Consider the following 20,717-nt stretch of genomic DNA (forward strand, 5'->3'; position numbering starts at 1 on the left):
AGTCGGGAAAGTTTGCCGATTCAGTCGCTAATTTTCTCCATGAGGTTGATCACGGCGGTGTATGCCTAATATTATTGAGTACTTGGCTCCAACAGATCTTCAAACAAATGCCGCGTTCAAAATCACCTCGCAGAGACGACTCACGGGACGGGCGTCGACATCGAGACAGGGATCGTGATCGAGGTACAAGGGACTACCACCTTGACGAGAGAAGAAAAAGTTCACGAAGCCGCGATCGAGCCAGGAGAAGGTCAACAAGTTTGGATGGTAATAGTCGGAGAAAATATGATGGACGCAGGTCGCGATCGCCCCGTTCACAGCGATCGCCAGAGAAACCAACGCGTCCGAGAGGATCTCTCCCCTCCCAAGCTGATGCATTCAACACCAAGGATGGCACAGCCCCTCCAGCAATCCAAAAGCAGAAACCAAATTTCCGTCCATCTGGTCTTTTAGCTGCTGCCTCAAACACAGTCGCAACATCAGCTGGCGCAGTCGTCTTGAAATACCACGAGCCCCCGGAGGCTCGAAAACCACCCTCTTCACAACCCTGGCGACTATACATCTTCAAAGGGGAATCGATAGTCGACACGCTGGATTTGTATACCCAATCTTGCTGGCTCTTTGGCAGGGAAGTGTCTGTCTGCGACTACACCCTTGAACATCCCAGCTGCTCCAAACAGCATGCCGTCATTCAATTTCGGTATGTTGAAAGAAGGAACGAGTTTGGAGATAAGATCGGAAAGGTGAAGCCGTATGTGATCGATCTCGAAAGCGCCAATGGGACAACGGTCAACGATGAGGATGTGCCGGAGGGAAGATACGTCGAGCTGCGGGACAAAGATATGATCAAGTTTGGCCATTCCACTAGGGAATATGTCGTGCAGATGCCCTCCGGATAGATACGAGGTACCAGCCTGACAAGAGCGATTCTTCCTTAGGGGCTGAAAAGTAAAGACGGCTGATCCAGGTCGTGACAAGAGCGTAAGGCCAAGAGGCCACAGTCGTTCCCTATCAAACCGGTGTAAAAGGCGCCGAAAGAAATCGAAACGATCGCGCCGAAGTGAAGTAAGTACCTACGTTACTAGTCCCAAGAAGGTAGTAGAGAAGGGTTAGAGATAGTGGAGTCTTCCTTTAGACTAATAGATATCAATCCTGTGTGTTTTCAAGCCCCTACCTATTGCTCGTTGACGCGCTGACCTGAATCTAGAGTACCCGAAGATGATGAACAACCCCATTCTGCGGCCCTTGGGAATACCGTTCTCGCACCTCTCGTTGAGGACAGTCATACATTTACGGACAATTTCAATTCTCTAGTACAGCGTGAGTCTTCCACCATTAGTCATCCCGTCCGTAATGAAGATAATGGGTAATGAAGATAACGGGTAATGAAGATAATGGGTAATGAAGATAATGGTAATGAAGATAATGGTAATGAAGATAATGGTAATGAAGATAATGGTAATGAAGATAATGGTAATAAAGATAATGGTAATGAAGATAATGATAATGAAGATAATGGCAATGATCAAGCTGTGTACAGTTGTGCTGAGGATGCGCTCCACAAAGGCTTGGCCTTCGACGTCAACAACTGCTAAATGCATAATAACTGAAATCGGAGTATTCCGTGAGTACACGTTACGCTGGTGAGGCTCCGGATCAAGGGGTTCATTGTGGAGCTGCTCGCTAACATCTAACATCGAGCAGGATCAAGGTTCCAGGCTTCCACCCGTCAACAATATTGTCTTCGATATCCTCTTTGCCTTCCGTGCATACTGCAACCTATCTCCTACGGCTTCTCTAGCGATGGGTCATGTTCGATGGGAATGACTTGGAGTAAAATGGGCGGACAAGAATGCTACACATTGCTGGAATGACACCTGGGACGGCGCAAGCACAGCGGAAGCGGTCGAAGTTCCAGAACCCTCTGTATGCTGGAAACAGGAGACCACCCCCTCCCTACTGATGTGACACTTCCGGAGGAGGAAGCCGGACCTCATGCTTATCTACAAGAGTGGGATAGGCTTTTCAATACCTATAATCCTCCATTCTGCAAGTGCTTTCTGTAGCGGAGCGATGCCGTTTCTCAAGTCCCCGGATGCTACATTATGATGCTGTAGAAAACAGCCCTTTGGAGCTGCGGCCAAAATGGATGAACTTGAGTTCGACGGAACAGCAGATTCTTTTACTCAAAGCTTTTCATGCGCTACATGAGCTGCTGGCTGCATGACGTGCAAGTCCTATGAAAGAGCCTGCGGAAGCGCCATCACAATACTCTGAGCCTGCATGAGTTCTGACGGTGGGTTATACTCAAAACTGGAGCTACTGGACGAACACACTCGTGCTCGAACCTACCAATCCGCGATCTTGACATGGCACTGCGCATTGGCACTGAAGAAAAATATCGAGGCAGTTACTCCTCTGCAACACTAATGAAGGCGGTATCCTTCGTTCGTTGTACCAGCGACTGTTTCTCTCGCACCTTCTGTCTTGAGCTTCCCTGGCGCCGGAAATAATCCATCCAACCGCAACGCTAACGTCTGGTCGGTACTTGTGTGATATCTGGGCCTGAAGTCTATGGTAACTGGTGGTCTGGCTAGAGACCCTAGTTGATTTCAGAAAGTCTGCCCACGAAACATTCAAAGAGAGAAGCGACCAAGAAGCGCAACTGAACAACCATGCTCATGGTTTAGGTGTCTTGCCGATGATGTCGATAATGGAGGATTCGGGCTTGAGCACACGTGGAGATCACTGCTCAAATATACAATGCTCCCACTGGCGCTCGGTCGGACGCATTCTTTTCTCACAAGCCCACCTGGGGATCAATGGAGCGCGCCACTTCAGTCTCCACTCGTTCTCATGCCAGAAGCCAGGCGTTTCAGTCTTTCGAACAAGACGACAGGTCGTTACAAGTCCGGGGTGCTCCATCCCGCTCAGGTTGACGCTATCGCTTGATGCAGCTGTCAGGCGCTGTGCCATCGAACGCGGCGAAACGCAAACTCCAGCAAGAAGGTGGTGTACGCATCTCGAACAGCAGATGGTGCTGCTGAGTGTTCGACCAATCGCACTCATTTCAATCGGTAGGACCTTGGTGGTCTTCAATGCTTTTGGATATTCCAAAGCGTACCTGCTTTGAACGGAGAGCAGCGGTGTGAATTTTGAGAGTAGGATGAATACGAGACTCATGCGTTTATTCTGCGGATGTCGAGCGGAGAATCTTTAATTACCGAGTACAGCAGGGCGATTCTCGGTGAGGGGGATGGCCAGTATTCCATTACACGCAACCGCATTTCTGTGCGAATGCCTCATCGCTCCTCTCATTGCATACCTAAACGGGCGCCTCTGGTCCACTATATCTCGATGTCTCAGATTGAGTCTGGGAGTTGGGACCTACCGGCTCCAAATCGGGGCTCCGTGAATGAAGCCCATCGGCATCTGCGGAGCCGTGTTAGCTATGCTGGAACCTGCAATCTTTCGTTGCTTATTGCAGACATGGGCTGGCAAGAGGCTGCCGCAGGCAGTCGACGGCGGGCCAGGTGTTCAGAAGATGGTTCTTGTCGGTTCGGGTTGTACTAGTTTCCACCAACACGAGCGTGGTGCCGGTTTACACCCGTTTCATCGCAACATTGTCCTCAGCCGGCCTACACCCGCCTCGTTGTTACGACCTCCATATATCTCTCGGAAAACCGGCTCGAGTTCAAAGGCGGGAGCGCTTGGAAGAATAGAGGATGTCGGCACCTTTCTCGTTGATATAGAGCCCACGATTGAGAGCTCGCTTGGAGTCTCGCCGCCGCCGCTGGGTGGGAGGTCGGCGCGATGCGCTAGTTGAGACTCTCCGTGGAAGTATGATACCAAGTTTACTGCCTTCTTGGCTACTCAATATCGCAGAGCCTTGCATCGTAAAGTATTTACTCCTCCGCCTTGGCACCAATCAACTGTCTAGTTACAGGGCTGCAATGCGGCACGACGACGCTTGCTCCTCATCACGCCTTTCGACTTCCGGATAGTGAGTCTTGCTTGCCAACCAATCAACCTTGCTCGAAACAACTCCTCTTGGCAAGATGACAATGTTCAATGCACCGCCAACAGTCTCTAATACCAAAGCCACGGATGGCAGAGCTCACTTTTAGCCCCGACCTTTGACTTTCGAAATGTGGAATGTCCTTTACCTTTACGAGCTGCATTCTCGGTTGTGAGGTGGAAGAGTCCGGGGAAATAACATGGGAAGCAATCCGGGGAAATATTCGACTCGGGTACTTCAATGAAGTCCTCCGCTCGCTTGACGGTCGAGGGCAATCCTTCGACTGCTGTCTACTCGTCTGTCTTCGTCCAACTCGGTGGGATCTCTCCAATGATGAAGCTTGTTTCCTCTTGGCTCCTTGGCCTCCGAGGCTTATGCGTCCTTGCTGCAATGACTGAATGCAATATAAATTCCATGCAGGAGTTTGTTGCAGGCCCTGGAACGGCTACCGTGACCTTTGCACAAGCCCTGCCGCAGAACAGCACATTTGGAGGCGGCGCTGCCGATCTTGAGTTTCCGGTGAACGACACAGGTCTGCCAGCACTTTGCGTGGTAACGGTCAATGTTAAATCCTCCAGTACATCCTCCTACAATTTTGGCCTCTTTCTGCCGCAACAGTGGAACAATCGCTTCATTGCCACCGGTAATGGCGCATATGCTGGTGGCATCAACTGGAACGACATGGGTACCAATGCCCGCTATGGGTTTGCATCCATGTCAACTGATACTGGACACGTTTCGGGATCCTTCGATGCGAGTTGGGCACTCAACAACCCCGAGGCTCAGTTTGATTGGGGCTTTCGGTCTATGCACGGCTCAGTCGTCTACTCTAAGTTGATCACCAACGCATATTACGGGACAAACATCAGTTATTCGTACTATTCGGGCTGCTCTACCGGTGGTCGACAGGGCTTCAGGGACATTGAGCTGTATCCTGAAGACTTCGATGGAATCCTGGCCGGGGCGCCAGCATGGTGGACGACACATCTCCAACCAGACAATGTCCAAGTGGCACTCCACAACCTTCCTGTCGACGCTCCTACTCACATCCAGTCTTCTCTCTTCCCCGTGATCGGAGCTGAAGTCCTCCGGCAATGTGACCCTCAGGACGGCTTTACAGATGGAATCATATCGGATCCCGAGGGATGCAATTTTGTCCCAGAAAGGCTGCTTTGCACCCCTACTTCAAATAAGAGCGCTTGCCTTACTGGCCCCCAGTTGGACACTTTGTATCATATCTACAACGACTGGTGGGAAACGAACCAGACATTCGTCTTTCCTCACTATGAGCTTGGATCTGAGGCTCAGTATGGTTTCCTCCTTAATAGTAAGTCATACTGTGAGCGATTTCTTCTGTAATGAGTGGATTTGAAAGAGAACAATGCCGTAGAGCTCGGACTTCGCCTCCTCACCAGCTCAAGCTGTCCTTACTTCATAAATTGGTCCTGTCACAGAGCGTGTCTTGCAGATTGGAACTATTGCTGACGTCGAGAACGCGTTACAGCGGACTCTGGAACTCCGACAGAGCCAGGAATCGCGTGGATCCAAAACTGCCTTTATAACGACACGACGTGGGATTGGCACGACTTCACCTACCAGGTGATCTTGGATGCAGACCGAATCAATCCCGGGCAGGCCAACGTCGGGTTCGATTTCACCGGATTCTATAAGCGCGGCGGCAAGATCATTCAATATCATGGCCTTGCTGATGGCCTGATTCCTACTCCGAGCTCCGAGGTTCTTTACAAGAACATCTGGCGTACCATGGGGGCCGCAGGTATTCCTCTTGATGATTGGTATCGCTTGTTTCTCATCCCCGGCATGCAGCACTGTCAGGGTACGGCGGTTGGTGCACCCTACTACATTGCCTCTGCTGGTCAACCTTTTGAGCTAGGGCAGGATGTCTGGAGTGTGCCGGGGTTTAGCGATCCAAAACACGACGCCCTGCTGGCGCTGTTGACGTGGAGAGAAAACGGCACCGCTCCCGAATCCATCATCGGCACCAAGTTCATTAATGAGACTGTCACAGCTGGGGTCGAAAGGCAGAGACCAATATGCATGTATCCGATGCAGGCTAAATATGGTGGTAAGGGAGACCCAGATCTAGCGGAGAGTTGGCACTGTCAGCTGTTGTACTAGGGGAGGACAAGTGTTTGAGTCGTGGCTAGCTTTTTTGACAGCACCATGGAGGGCGTTGTATACAAGGCATAAGATTGTTGCCCATGGCTGCCGATATAGAAACTCCATAGCCATAACGTCCTTCTCCAATCATCTTGGTTGTTGATTCTGTAAAACCTCATCTTGCTAGTACTGCTAGGTTGCCAGACTCCCGGAAGGAGGGTTTCCAAGCGCAACCCTAGAAGCAAGGCTGGAAATTGCAGCTCATCAACCTGGTGCAAAGCATTGCCAAGGAACAGCGAGTCAGTCCTGGGAAGAGGTGCTCGGTCCGAAGGTACAACAGCCGAGGATTTCCCAGTCCGTCAAAGACTCGAGCAAGGATGGATTTCCTCGGCTTCTTATTTTGAATCACACATCGCTTGTCATCATAAGCCACCCTGTGCAACATGCGCGATATCGCATCTGGCAAGAGCAAGGAATGGGGCAACGCCCTCTACAATCAAGCACATGGGATAAGCAGAAAAACCCTATAAACCTGGATGAGTTTGCTACAAAACTTGCCACCGGCATCCCAGCGATAATGATAGACCGCCCACTGTTGACCACGTGCTCTTAGAGTGGCAGCTTTGCAGAGATCGTACCCAAATAATGGTCCCGAAGACCTTCTTTGGAAACTGGAAAGGGGAGGGGGATATTCGTTGCTGTAGTAGCCGCTGTCGACTAACAGCTTGCATCTATAGACAGCAGCCCTAATCTAGTTTTGTAGTTTCCACGACAGTACTGATGTCGCGCTGTACTTTGTCGACGTCGATGTATGCTTTACCCGTACGGACCAACTCGACATCGGGTACATCAGAGTGCTTCTGTCCTTCAAAGAGAGCATCGATTTCTTCCAGGGTTCGACCTTTCGTTTCGACCCAAAAGACAACCTGAGGGATCAGCAAAGTTGAGCCAAAGCAGGAGAGAGCACTCACAATCAGCACTACGACTATTATATCCCATGATCCGTTGATGATGTACATCTTCCAACCAATGTTATTCAAGCCAATTGGCATAATGAACACCAGGAGGACACTGGTAAGATTAGCAATTAGGCCACGATCGATAGAAATGGACGATGAGCTTACGCGAGGGCATTCAGCATGAACGATGAGAACGCAAGGCCATTTGCTCGAATTGCGTAATTCATGATCTCGGGTGGGTAAAGGTAGAGCAATGGCGTCCATGCGATCGAGTAGAAGCCTTGGAACAAGAACATTACGGCCACGTCCCCATAGACGAGGCTGTTCGACGCTCCATCGGGGTTGTCGGCATACATTTTTGATAGCCCTCCAATGATGAACAGGCATAAGATAAGTAGACACTGGGAAAGTATCGCGGTGGGTTTGCGGCCCCATCGCGCAGCCAGCTGTGTACCACCGAGAGCACACGCGAGACACCATACGTTGAGCACCACATTCTGCCGGGTTAGCTACGTCCGCACTGTTTTTATGGACGGGACTTACCGCTTTGAGTTGATCGTTCGAATTTGTGATACCAGCAGTGTCCAGTTCGGGCCCAAGGTAGTACGATGCAATGATATTCCCTGCGATGCAGGAGAAAGGCCCTGGTGACATACCTATCAGGAGGCGTTTTCGCGAGATTGGGTTTTTGATGGTCTCTTTGAATGTCATCAGGTTCTCCTTTTCCTAGCTCAGAGTGTCGATAATCTCCTTGTAAACTGCAAGTATAATAGGGTCACTCAGGTCACCGTTGGCGTTCGTCTGTGCGATAGCTATGCGCCCTTCTTCATAGAGGTCATTGTGTATCAACCAACGCGGGGATTCAGGACTATAGAGTCAGTTTCCCGCTCAGTGAGTGGAAGTCGACAGCTGATATACTTACATGAATGGCAAGATGATGATGCACAATAGCGAAAAGATGCCTTGGAACAAAGAAGGCGCCCGCCAGGCCCATGTCGACTGCCACTGACCTGTACCTAGAGTAATTCCAGCAGCAATCAAGGCGCCGACGCTGTGGAATCGTCAGTGAAATTGCTCTTTCAAAACAAGTCAGCCTTACTAGTAAAAATCATTCAACAGACCCACGCCCCATGCGCGGTACTTGCTGGGATAGGTCTCTGCCAAGTAGACACTGCCGGCAATACCGGAAACAGCAGAGCCAAATCCCAGAACAATGCGCGCGACGACAAACATAGCAATGTTTTGCGCAGCGGTTTGCAGCAGGACACCAACCAGGGTCAGCACTGAGCCCCAGAACACAGCTGGACGTCTGCCGAGACGATCTGCAATGATTCCGGACACCAATGGGCCGAAGAAACCGCCAATGAAAACAGATGCAGTGTTGAGCCCAGTGGTTGCGGCATTGAGATTGAAGTAATCCGTGTACGAAGGTAAGATATTGAGGCCATTGAGCATGGACCCGTCGTAGCCACCCGTCTGAATTCTGTCAGGACAATCACGAAAGATGGAGGGAGATACTCACCGCCGACTGTACCATAGAGCAGAATATTAAGAAGATGGAGAGGGTCACCGTCGATTCGGGCACCCAGGCAGGGAGCCAGGTACCTGTAGCGGTTTTTCGCAGCATGTTGTCGCCGTTGCTCAATTCTTGACCCCAAAGGCGTCTTGGTCCAAGACAGAGCGGGAGGTTAAAGCTGTGTCACTCAATAAAACACGATGCGGAAACCCGAGTGATAAAGCACCGAGAGGCGATCCGCCGGCCCCTCCATAAGGTCACATCTCGTGCCTCTCTGGATGAAACCCAAACTGATAACGATCTTCACAGTCGCCGCTATGGAACGTCGATATGCGGAGAACAGCGGCAGTGGCAAAGAGCCGAGATGTTGTATACTTGTAGGCAGATGGCCGGCATATCCTGTCACCCTCGAGTCTTCTAAATCAAAGGCGGTTGGGCAGGAAGCTTATCACGAAGAGATCTCCAGGTGATAAACCATTTCCGGCTCGGCCCAGGTGGGCCAGGTGCTAAGCTTCTGACCGGCATGAGCTTAGCTTCAAGCCCTCGGAGTCAAAGACGACAGCTTTAAAAGGAAGGAGGATAACCCCTCACTCATGCCGGTTGAGATGGCTGAGGCAGAACTGCGACCATGGATCAGCGGCCGGCGATTGTGATCGCAGGCCTCGGGTGCGAGACCTCAATTTTCACACCGTCCAGAACGCATTTGCCTGCTTTCCATGCAAAACGCGGCCTTGAAATCATCGACACATATCCCTTCATCGACAAGGATGCCCCTCTCGGGAAGAGGGCGGATTGGCACGGAGCCCTGATTGCTAGGGCGCTGCCAGGAGGGGTTGTAACGCGTGCTTCTTTCGAGGAACTCGCCGGCGAGATCGTTGAGCGCCTGAAAGCGATTGTATCGTCAACCACTATCCATGGACTATGGTACGATATCCATGGCGCCATGTGCGTCGAAGGCATTGACGACTCCGAAGCAGAGCTTCTGCGGCGCATCCGACAAGTTGTTGGTCATACCGTGGTTGTGTCAGCGTCCATGGACTTGCATGGCAATGTAAGTCGCGAACTGGTGCACGAGACAGACCTCATCACCTGTTACCGCACAGCCCCGCACGTCGACGTGCTTGAGACCAAGGAGAGAGCTTGCCACAACTTGGTCGAGCTACTCACAAAGGCTCCTGCTGGAAGGAGGGCAGACGGCAGTCCTGTGCTGCCACTCAAAGCATGGATCCCTATTCCAGTCCTACTTCCAGGCGAGCAGACTTCCACGCGTGTGGAACCCGCGAAGCATATTTATGGGGCCGTTCCTGGGGCAGAGTCAAAGTGTGGTGTGATCGATGCTGCGATTTGGGTTGGCTATCCATGGGCCGATGAACCACGAAACCGTGCGGTTGTCGTTGTAACGGGCTGGAACGAAGAGACGATCCAGCATGAAGCGGAGAACCTTGCCCAAGTTTTTTGGGATGCGCACGAGGACTTCGACTTTGTCGGGCCAACAGGATCCTTCAACGAGTGTCTCGACGAGGCTGTAGCATCGGACAAGCATCCGTTCTTCATTAGCGATTCGGGCGACAACCCAACCGCCGGAGGAAGCGGCGACATGACCTGGGGTTTGATGCACCTGCTGGCTCGTTGCGAGTTCAAACACCCTTCCGGTCCAACGGTGATTTACGCCAGTGTTCCCGGTGCTAAAGCAGTCCGCACGTGCATCGATGCAGGGATAGGTGCAACCGTCACAGTGACCGCCGGCGCTGAGGTGGATGATATTCATTCGGGGCCAATCACCCTTACGGGTCGAGTGCATTCAATCAAACACGGAGACAGAGATGCTCGCATCGAGGTTGTCCTACAAGTAGGCAATGTCTTTGCCATCCTCACTGAACTCCGTAAGCCGTACCACCACGAGCATGATTTCACGGATCTCAACCTCAAGCCTCGGGAAGCGGATATTGTCATTGTCAAGATCGGTTATCTGGAGCCAGAATTGCATGACATGGCGGCTGACTGGAGACTTGCCCTCTCGCCTGGTGGCGTGGATCAAGATCTGAAGAGACTTGGGCACAACCGCATCCACAGACCCATGTACCCTTTCGACAACTTCGACAAAGCACCTCACCTCTCGGCCCGCATCATTCAACCTTCGCATGGACCCCTCTCTGGGATATACGAGTGACTTTCCATGTGACTGAGAAACTCTTCGGCCCAAAGTTGTTACAGCCAGTCGTCGCCTTTCATGTGTAGGACCTTGTCGCTCAGTTCGAGAATTGGATTACTCCAAGGATTAGGAAAGGATGATACAAGACAATTTCTGCCTGGCTATTTGGCGGTCCACCTTTGAGTGGTCTGGTCTTCCGAATTCTATTGTTTAACTCATAAGAGACCAGCGAACGCGCGATGCCCCTGGCGTCAAAAGGTTTAACCGCCAAACATCGGCCATGGCCTCTCATTTTATGTCCTTCCCCGTCATATCCTCCATGTTGTCAAGGTGTGCTGGGTCAACTGTGAAGGCTCCCGGTTCTCTCCGGAAACATTCCGGCATTGGAAATTAGGTTATCCCCTTGCAGGCCCCAGGAAATGGTTCGACGCACAAGTAGCAACCATCTCCGTCTTATACAACCTAGTATCCAACCTACGCACTCGTTGCCAGAGCTCTTCTTTGTCTACGCTTTGACGCACAAACTCAAGCCATCTAGCTATGAAGCTCCTCTACCCTACCTCCTTGAAGCTGGACGTAACAAGTCTTGAAGGATTTGGCGTCACACTACACGCCTACGACGTCCACAAGCCAATCCCCGAGGAACTCATCGACGCAGAAATTCTGGTGACTTGGGCCAACACCAATCTTCGTGATGCCGCCCAACGGATGCGTAACCTTCGCTGGATCCAGTCCCTCTTTGCCGGCCCAAACGATGAGCTCTCAGCTGGCTTTCCATCCAACGTTATTATGACCGCCGGCACCAATCTGCACAATGAGACTGTTGCTGAGCATGCACTTGCACTGCTGCTCAGCGCCGCTCGCCGTCTTTACGAAATGCGGGACTACCAGAACCGGGGCAAGTGGCCAGGGCACCTAGGCGGGTTCCTCCCTGACCGACCGAAGGGATCATTTACTTCATTGAAGGGCGCGAACATTCTCATCTGGGGCATGGGAAATATTGGCCGCACGCTTGCACCGCATTTGACAGCCTTGGGCGCAAGCATTCGGGGAGTTGGGCTGTATGAAGAAATCATTGACGGGATCCAAGTTCAGACCAACGCGGCCTTGCCAAACCTGCTCCCAAAGACAGATGCTCTAATCATGATTCTACCAGGCTCCAAAGCGACCTGGCATGCTCTCAATGCAGAGCGACTCGCCATGCTACCCAAACATGCCTGGGTTATCAACGTCGGGAGAGGGGTCTGTGTGGACGAGGACGCCCTTGTTCATGCACTGAGGAATGGAATAATTGGTGGTGCAGCCCTGGATGTTTTTCACAAAGAGCCACTCCCTGAATCGTCTCCTCTTTGGAAGGCACCAAATCTGATTATTTCGCCCCACGCTGCTGGAGGCAGACCACGCTATTCGGAAGTGCTTATTGCGGAAAATCTGCGCCGCTTCCTCGCTGGACAACCCCTCAAACATGATGTGACTGCAGGAGGGATGTATACAACAGCGAACGCGGGGAAGAACTCAACTCTCAAGGCTTCGTTGTAGACGGAAGACCGGACTAAACGCTCCAGAAAAAGATAACGGGGGAGAGAAAATGCACATGGAACTTGGGGGACGAACAGGGTGATTCAGACGTGCAGTAACACGGCTGACCATTCTGGGTGGAGTCTAATTCAAACACCATTCTCTATCCCTGGAACTATTCGTATTGAACTCCTCAGCAGACAAGATTACTCCTTACCTCTCGTCAAACGCTGCTAGCTAGCTTCTCCGCCTTGTCCTACTGTGGTTCTCTGCGTGTGATTTCCCCCGGTAGCTCCGGGTCCTTGCCCAGTCCTCAATCTGCAAGCCAACAACAAGAGAACTTCGTCCTTCAGATTCCGAATTCTTCCACTGTCTCTCAGCTTGGATGCTCTTCCAACGTTTTGCCGAGACGGCTAGGCTGTCCAAGTCGGTATACCAAGGACACCGGACCGCTCATACGAATCATTCCCTCATTCCCAGGAAGGCTAAACGAGATCTTCTTACACAGAACAGTTCTGTTCAATCCACAGCGTACAATAGTCCGACTTCACTAGCACGAGTTCCTAGTCCTCTGAGCAAGTGGTTAGCCAGCTTTCGAGACCGACCGGAGAGAAATTTCTAGTTGAAGATAGGGCATTCCGAACCAATGGTAGCCATGTGAAGTACAGGCACATAGAGGCCTTTGTTAGTTGAGTCTCTGCTCGTTGGCCCCAACTACGGGTATCAGCGATGGAGTGAAATGTTTCGTCCTACAGGGTGTCGGAAAAGTTGGCTTGAGATCCAAGGACAGATATGATTCTAGCTGCCACAAATATCTCTATGATGGTTGCGGGAAGAAACCCCGTTTCAATGCCTCCACATTCAACGAAGGAAATGACCTTTTGCCGCAGCCAGCCCTGCTGAGTGAGAGCCTCAGGTAAGCACCAACTTCTTGGATGATATCTCTTCAGTGTCGTCAAAAGTACCCACTCCCGCTACCTTGTATATCACCATCCTTTCAACATGGCGAAAATTCCCCGGATGCATCGCGATATCTGTCTATCTCTGCTTACCTTGAAGCTACCAGAAGAAGAGTAGTCGTCGGGGGGAGATTTGCGGGGAAGGGCTTAATTCACAACACGCGGGGCGCTAGTCACCAACGCACGGAGTACTCTGCATACACTAGTTGACTGCAGAGTGGACGATTGTCAACATCATCCATTAATGCTCCCCAGGATGGTCAGTCTCTGCAACGCTCTAGACGCCACCGGACTTCTCTGTGTTATTATCTAGCTCCACGGCTTAGTTGACTCATCGCGATGGTTCCCCTCTTTCTGACAGGACGTGATACCTCTCGATACGAGTCCTACGACTGAAAAGGGTAACATTCTATCAAAGCACACTCCTTTCTCTCCAGTGCTCCGACTTCTTCCGGAGTTGGTTCCGGATTTGTGGTCTCTATCTTCAGAAACAAGGAGTCATCCGAAGCTCTACGCGCTCCTCATTGCTCATCTTGGACGGTAGAATATTTACCCCCGGTACACACTTGAGAACTCCGAACGGGATGGTTGCCAGACGACCTTGTAACTCCACATTCAGGCAGCTCAGGGGTTCATGTCGCGACTCACTGACCACCACTTGATCTCAAAATGGAGCCGAGAGACATACCTATATTCAACCTTCGTCACACATTGTTTTTCAGCATTACTTCGTTGCCCGTGGTGCACGAGCCGACCCTTGAAATACTCCCCTTCCGACCAAGTTTCTTTGATTGCATCTGTAAACGAAACAAAAATGGATTCGCAGATTCGGACCAGTCCCATTCTCCTTGCTCCAGGCCCGACTGAGGTCGACCCGAAGGTCCTCAGGGCCATGTCCTCTTTTGCAGAGTCACATTTTGCTCAACCATTCTGCAACACCTTTGGCGATGTGTTGACGATGCTTCGCAAGCTTTTCCAGAGTCAAGACCCGAATGCTCAACCCTTTGTCATCGGAGGTAGCGGTACCCTCGGCTGGGACTTTGTGGCGACAAACTTCATTGAGCCTGGAGAGCCTGTTCTTTGTCTCAGTACCGGGTACTTCTCTGATGCCTTTGAGATGTGTCTCGCCACGTACGGAGCCCGTACCAAGAGAATGACGGTACCTATCGGAGCTGCCCCAAACATTGAAGAGGTCGAGAAAGAATTGAGAAGGGTTCGATATAAAGCCTTAGTTGTGACCCATGTTGATACTTCGACTGCGGTTTTGACGCCGTTGAAACCTCTTTCGGAACTTCTGAAACGAGTGTCTCCCGAGACACTCTTGATTGTCGATGGAGTGGCTAGTGTTGCGTGCGAAGAAATTCAATTCGACGCGTGGGGTATCGACATTGTTGCTACAGGGTCACAGAAAGCCATTGGCTGTCCTCCTGGGCTCAGCATCATCATGGTTTCGGCGCGCGCTCTGGAGACTGCTAAAGCAAGAAAAGCACCGGCAAATACCTGGTATGCTAGCTTGTCAAGGTGGCTGCCGATCATGCAGAACTACGAGAAAAAGCAATCGAGCTATTTTGCAACACCCCCTACTCAGATCGTTCATGCTCTTCATGCCTCGCTGACGTCGATTCTCTCACGCCCTCTCTACGAGAGATTTGAACAACACAGGCAGAAGAGTGCCCATGTTAAAGCAGTCGTGAAAGAATTGGGCCTGACCCAGCTGACGACAGAGCCAGAGTACCAAGCCAATGGTCTCACTGCATTCTGGCTCCCCGACGGCCTGTCATCTAAAGAACTATTGTCACGAGTCACCGAGAAAGGCTTTACTATAGTTGGCGGCATGCATAGAGAGGTCGGTCATAAATATGTGAGAGTTGGGCATATGGGATATAGCGTCGTGGGCGAGCCCGAGAGACATATTGACTGTGGTTTGGAGGCTCTCAAAGAAGCAGTCACAGAATACTATGCTAGCAAGAGCGATAATGTTGCCTCTCGAGATGACCGGGAATCTTTGGGTCTGGCAAGGGCAAGCCTGTAATGAATTGATGGTATTCGTGATTGGGACTCGGGAGAACTTATTGCGGCTCTGGGAGAAGCGTGGACAAGCGAGGCTGGTCAACCTGGGGCCGGCTATTACACGGATAGTTTGCTGGTGGTCATGATACTTTCAATATTCCCGCAAAAGATGGATTTTGAAGACCATTACGCCGTAGGCAGGAAGATGAAGCCTTGTTATTGTCCGTGAGATGTCAAAGTTCTTGAAGCCATGTGTTCTCGCAAGCCAGAGCGCCTCGGGCCAAACCACCTGGTTCAGGGCTTGCCAGCGAGCTCATACAACTCATCCGCCGTGCGCTGATAGTTTGAAACGCTGCCGAAGGAAGTATGATGCAAAAGCGAACAGAGATAAGTGTCATTGAGGGCATTTCTGAGCCCTATTCAGGACCAGCTATCCTCCAGAGTATTCTCCAATAACGGAAATTCTCCTTTGTCAATAATGGCCCAAACTAGGTCGTTACCAATCCACTTTCGGACCTCGGCCTACTATATCGGGATGAATGTCCATGCTGCCTCCTCCCGAGGAACATTAAATTTACGCTTCATGCGGTGCTCGACAAACTGAATCAATATTTTCGCATTGCAAAATCCTTCCGCTTCTGCTTATCTGTCTATTTGACATTCGGTTGCGCCGCAACAGCATATCTGCCCTCCACCAGGGAACGATTTCGTGCGTGAGTACCACTAGCATGGGAGAAATTCCTCAGAAGTGCCTTGCAGGCGTGGTTGTAAATGAAGGCCCAGACTTCCACATCGAGGTCGTCGAGGTTCCTGTCCCTGAGCCCGGCCCATATGAAGTCCTAATCAAGCTCAATACGACAGGCTTGTGCATGTCCGATGTGCACTATATGCTCAATGACCTCGGCGTGCCGCCAATGTCATATTTTCAGACGAGATCTCCCGGGCATGAGGGCGCGGGGGTAATAGTCAAAGTTGGATCGCAAGTGACCTCCCTCAAAGTCGGCCAACGTGCTGGGATCAAGCCAACTTGGGATGTTTGTCATGCATGCGAGAGTTGTCGAAATGGACGGGAGAATTACTGCAAAGGCAGTGTCTCAACGGGACTGCAGAAACCTGGTCTGTGACTCCAGCCCATTACGAGTAAGAGATCAGCTGACGAGAATCTGGAAGGCTCATATCAACAATACGTCGTCTCACCGGAACGGTACACTGCTGTTGTTCCAGAAGGCGTAAGCGACTACGTGGCGGGACCTGTGATGTGCTCAGCCTCAACTATGCTGCACTCTTTGAGGACTGCCAACCTGTCGCCAGGACAATGGGCCGTGTTCATTGGCGGTGGAGGTGGTGTTGGACTCCAAGGGGTCCAGCTTGCATACGCTATGGGTCTCCGGCCTATCGTGGTCGACACTGGGGCGAAACGGGACGAGATGAGTCGAAAGTACGGCGCTGAACACTTCGTGGACTTCAAAGAAACGAAGGACCCGGTCGCTGATGTTCTCGCGTTGACCGACGGAGGTGCCCACGGTGTTTTCGTCACTGCGATTCAGGCCTACCCTTCTGCTATGGGATACCTTGGTGATCGAGCAGGGGGAAGGCTAATGTGTATTGGTATTGGGCCCCCGAAGCGAAACACGATCACGCTCGACCCGACTGCCTCCAATTTCATGCTTCGCAACCAATCAGTCACAAGCACAATCGTCAGCTCACTTGATGAGATTGCACAAGCGCTGGATTTTGCAAAGCGTGGTAAGTCTCATACTAAGCCTCGCAAGATCTAGGTACAATTGTTGACTGTACCCGCAGGAAAGCTTCATCTCGATCCAGAGATTGTGGGAGTCTCACAGTGGAACGAATCGATCCAAAGATTAAAGAATGGACAAGTCGCCGGGTATACTCCCTCTCTAATTCCATCCTCTCCTCTATGCTGTGCCAATCAAATCAAACGAGAGCTAATAGTGGATCATTAGACGTATCGTAGTAGACTTTAACAAGCCATAGCTTATCAATACTTCTTCCACGAAGTAGTGTTGGAGAATTTAAAATATTAAATGCTCTGGATATTACTTCCTCATGGTCGACTACCATGCATTGACATCCGAGGCATCTGTGAAGAATATGTATGGGCATGAATACAGGTACCACAACAGATGTTTGCAGGACTGACGTCTGCTATTCCCCAGGACTTTGAGAGGCTGGGAGACTGTATGGTGCTCTTTGCTTTACCGCCATCCCAATTCGTACCGACCACGAGCGGTAGACTGCCAAAATCCCAATTCCTTTTGCCTTCAGTTCCTAGTCCGCCGAAGCCGCATCACAAACGACCTACTGGTAGATGATTCGGCCAACTACACCCAACACCAACGTTTTGATAATTCTTCCAGCTATTGTCGCCCATGTAGCTAGAGGAGACCAGCGCTTCTTGCCGCGTGATGGGCCCCATTTCTTCACTCTGAAGGCATAGTAGAATATCATCGTCGAAACGACGTTGAAGCAGATGTAGGCCCAGATGATTCCGATATTGCGCCATCTAGTACCCCAAGAGATTGCGGAGAGAGCCAGAAACTGATCCGAGGTCGTCAACGGGCAGTACTGACACCTGTCTGTGGCGGATGGATTGTACAATTCACCGGGGGCAGTTTCCATATATGCCTTGAGGTACTGGCCGCATGTTTGACCGCTGGGCGGGTTGAAAACGTTCAATTCGGCTGGTGAGCACTGAACGTGCATGCCGTGAAGCCCAGTACTCGCAAATCCGCCGATGATATATGTCAGTGGGCTGACACGGTACATAAAGATCCAGAATCCCGGCAACGCTTGTGGTGGCTGGAAAACACTGAAGAGGTGAGACAAAGTATTCTTGTTTTGAGAAATTACTTACCCATTGAAGATCATTGTCATAGAGAACAATAGTGTTGCTACGGCGGCGGCGGTTTGAGTATCTGGGAGGACCGCAATTATCATATGCGCGAAGGTGCTAGCAAAGATAAAGGTCTCAATACAGTAGAGGAGTATTAGGCCCTGGCGCTGTGATGATTGTATGCTGCAAGATATCAGCAACAACAAACGTTTTGTGCTGGGCAACCTACCCAAAAACTGGATAGTAGTAACAGGCGAACACCAAAATACCAAGTAGCACTTGATACACCGTCTCGACAATAATATTCGCCAGAATGAAAGCAATCCATGAGTAGATCTTGGAAGGTCGTTCCCGAACCTATATCGTGTTAACTTAGATTTCGGAGTTATCATGCGAGGCTTTACCTCGTAAAGAGATCGCTGCATCACGAAGCGCGGCATAATCTTGGGCACCGTTAACATTCCCAAAACAACCAGTAGAGTCACACAATTCACCTGTTGAACCAACGGGTTGAGGATCGACGCCAGCATGAAGATACTGAATATTGTATTCTGCATTCCTTGGAGGGACAAGTCAAATCGGAAGAACGAGAATCCGATAAAGCTGTGCTTAAGTCAGTCTATCAGTTATTCGGAGATGATTCAACTCACAGAGCAGCCACCACCCCAAGCAAAGTCTTTCCCCAGATATAAGAAGGTGTACGCCAGTACTGTTGAAAGACTCGGATAGTAGTCAGCTTGATCTGCGCCAACAGAGGCATTGCAAATTCTTCCAGGTCCTCACTCCTTGCGAGGCCATCACTGTCACCTAGCTGAATTCGATCCAACTCATTGACCACGGCCCAACACTCCTGACTCGATTTCCAGAGCTCGGGCCAATCCCGATGAGGCTCAACGCTTGCATCCCGGGAAATGGTTTCAAGGATATACTCTGCCGGATTCTCCGTCTGCAAGCAAGTTCTAGCTCCTCGACTCTCAAAATACCTCAGGAGTGTCTCTGAATTAGGCCCGATACCACCGAAGTAGACCGTTTCCCCCCCTTTCGCCAGGAAAAGAAGTTGGTCGAACTCCTGAAAAAGTATCGAGCTAGGCTGGTGGATAGTGCAAAGTATTGCTTGTCCAGAATTTGCAAGTTTCCGAAGCAAGCAAACAATAGCCCAAGAGCTTTGCGAGTCAAGTCCACTGGTTGGCTCATCCAAGAAGAGCAGAAGTGTTGGCTTCGCTGCCAACTCGACTCCTATCGTCAAGAGCTTCCTCTGTTCGACATTCAATCCTTCGCCTGGAGCCCCAACGATTGCATCAGCGAACTCTTCCATATCAAGCATCTGTTCCCGGTTAAATCCTTTCAAAGTGTAGGAAGACGGGCAGTACGAACTTTGATGATGTCTTCCACATGATTGTATTTGTCTTGAAGAGATACTGATGGGGGCTGCCGTAGTACAGCACTAAATCGCAGTGCTTCTCTAACAGTTGACGTTGCCAGATGAACGTCTTGCTGCTGAACATATCCTAAGGAGTCCGCTGTCAAAACATGTAAGGACGTTGGGCTGCAGGACCTACCAGACTTGCGTTGGAAGCTTCGATCAATTGGCGCACCGTTCACCAATCTATCTCCACTGACGACCCCCGTAGATGTTCTTTGCGCCAGAACGTCGAGGAGGGTCGTCTTACCTGCACCAGACACACCCATCAGGGCTGTCAATGTCCCCGGCTTAACCCAGCCGCAAACATTGTCTAGAAGTCTCCTCGGTTCGTCTTTGATGCGGACATCGTAGCATATATTCCTCCAGGTAAAAATATCTCTGCGTTGTGGTACGGCAGGGGTTTCAGGCTGATGATTACCATTCAATGATAGTTGTCCTCTGGGAGTATCCTCTTTCGCTGAGGTTGGATCTGTTGCTTTCCGCTTATCACTGATGAAATGTAGCACATTGGCTGTGCCCGATGTGACTGAATTGAGCTCCGTTGCAAAGATATATGTGACAAGGAAAAACACGTAGAACGCAATTCCAATCCCAAGATTCCGCCAGATGTGTGAATAGCTGTACTGGAAGCTTGCTTGGACATATGAATCTCCAGATACTGTTGTTTGACCGGCAATGGAGCCTGGCACGGAGCAAATGAAGACCGTGCCACCCGTGTCTGGATAGGCTGGGACCAAACTTGCGCAGGGAAATTCCCTTCCGTGAAATTCATTCACCATCAGAGCCTCGAAGGCATAAGACAACGGGTTGATCCACGTTAGCCATTTGAACCATGGATGCATGTACGACCTCGGGATAGTATAGCCTGTGTAGATGACGATGATAAGGACTAAGATTCCCGCCAAAGCTAATGCTTGGGAGACTGTTCTCGTGGCTGCAGCGAGTGTCCGAAACATTGCCGACATTGTGAATCGAACCAAAGTCGTGAATAGGAAGAAGACGAAGAATTGGGAGGCCGTCGGTGACAGCCCAGAGAGGAAGTAGAGAATAACATTGAACAGAATGGCAATCACGCACTTGACTGGGGCGTCAGATATTATACCCGCAAGCGCTTCAGAGCCAGGCCGGCAGAAGCTGGATCTGTGTCAGCTGCTATTCCACAACAAGGGCACCGATGTCAAGAA

General features: G+C 50.8%; 4 protein-coding genes across 4 annotated transcripts; 3 read left to right on the forward strand and 1 right to left on the reverse strand.

Annotated features, from left to right (window-relative positions):
• Positions 1-86: 86 nt before the first annotated feature.
• Positions 87-1,159, forward strand: PV07_08373 (uncharacterized protein). The gene has a single exon (XM_016395532.1). The coding sequence runs from the start codon at positions 108-110 to the stop codon at positions 897-899; it is 792 nt and encodes a 263-aa protein (XP_016248951.1). The 5' UTR covers positions 87-107; the 3' UTR covers positions 900-1,159.
• A 151-nt stretch (positions 1,160-1,310) lies between these two features.
• On the reverse strand, positions 1,311-1,697 carry PV07_08374 (uncharacterized protein; the record flags this gene model as incomplete). The annotated part of the gene is made up of 1 exon (XM_016395533.1): positions 1,311-1,697. One exon carries the CDS (start codon positions 1,695-1,697, stop codon positions 1,311-1,313), a length of 387 nt encoding a protein of 128 aa, XP_016248952.1.
• A 2,711-nt stretch (positions 1,698-4,408) lies between these two features.
• Positions 4,409-6,157, forward strand: PV07_08375 (uncharacterized protein; the record flags this gene model as incomplete). Its single annotated transcript, XM_016395534.1, has 2 exons — positions 4,409-5,345; positions 5,523-6,157. The coding sequence occupies 2 exons, from the start codon at positions 4,409-4,411 to the stop codon at positions 6,155-6,157; spliced, it is 1,572 nt and encodes a 523-aa protein (XP_016248953.1).
• A 3,085-nt stretch (positions 6,158-9,242) lies between these two features.
• Positions 9,243-10,965, forward strand: PV07_08376 (uncharacterized protein; the record flags this gene model as incomplete). The annotated part of the gene is made up of 1 exon (XM_016395535.1): positions 9,243-10,965. The coding sequence occupies one exon, from the start codon at positions 9,243-9,245 to the stop codon at positions 10,782-10,784; it is 1,542 nt and encodes a 513-aa protein (XP_016248954.1). The 3' UTR covers positions 10,785-10,965.
• Positions 10,966-20,717: the final 9,752 nt, after the last annotated feature.

Source organism: Cladophialophora immunda, assembly GCF_000835495.1.
Source record: "Cladophialophora immunda strain CBS 83496 unplaced genomic scaffold supercont1.4, whole genome shotgun sequence".
Lineage (NCBI taxonomy): Eukaryota > Fungi > Ascomycota > Eurotiomycetes > Chaetothyriales > Herpotrichiellaceae > Cladophialophora > Cladophialophora immunda.

What these genes read in the sequence shown, in the direction of transcription:
- PV07_08373 (XM_016395532.1), top strand. Translation starts at nt 108, where the DNA reads ATGCCGCGTTCAAAATCACCTCGCAGAGACGACTCACGGGACGGGCGT.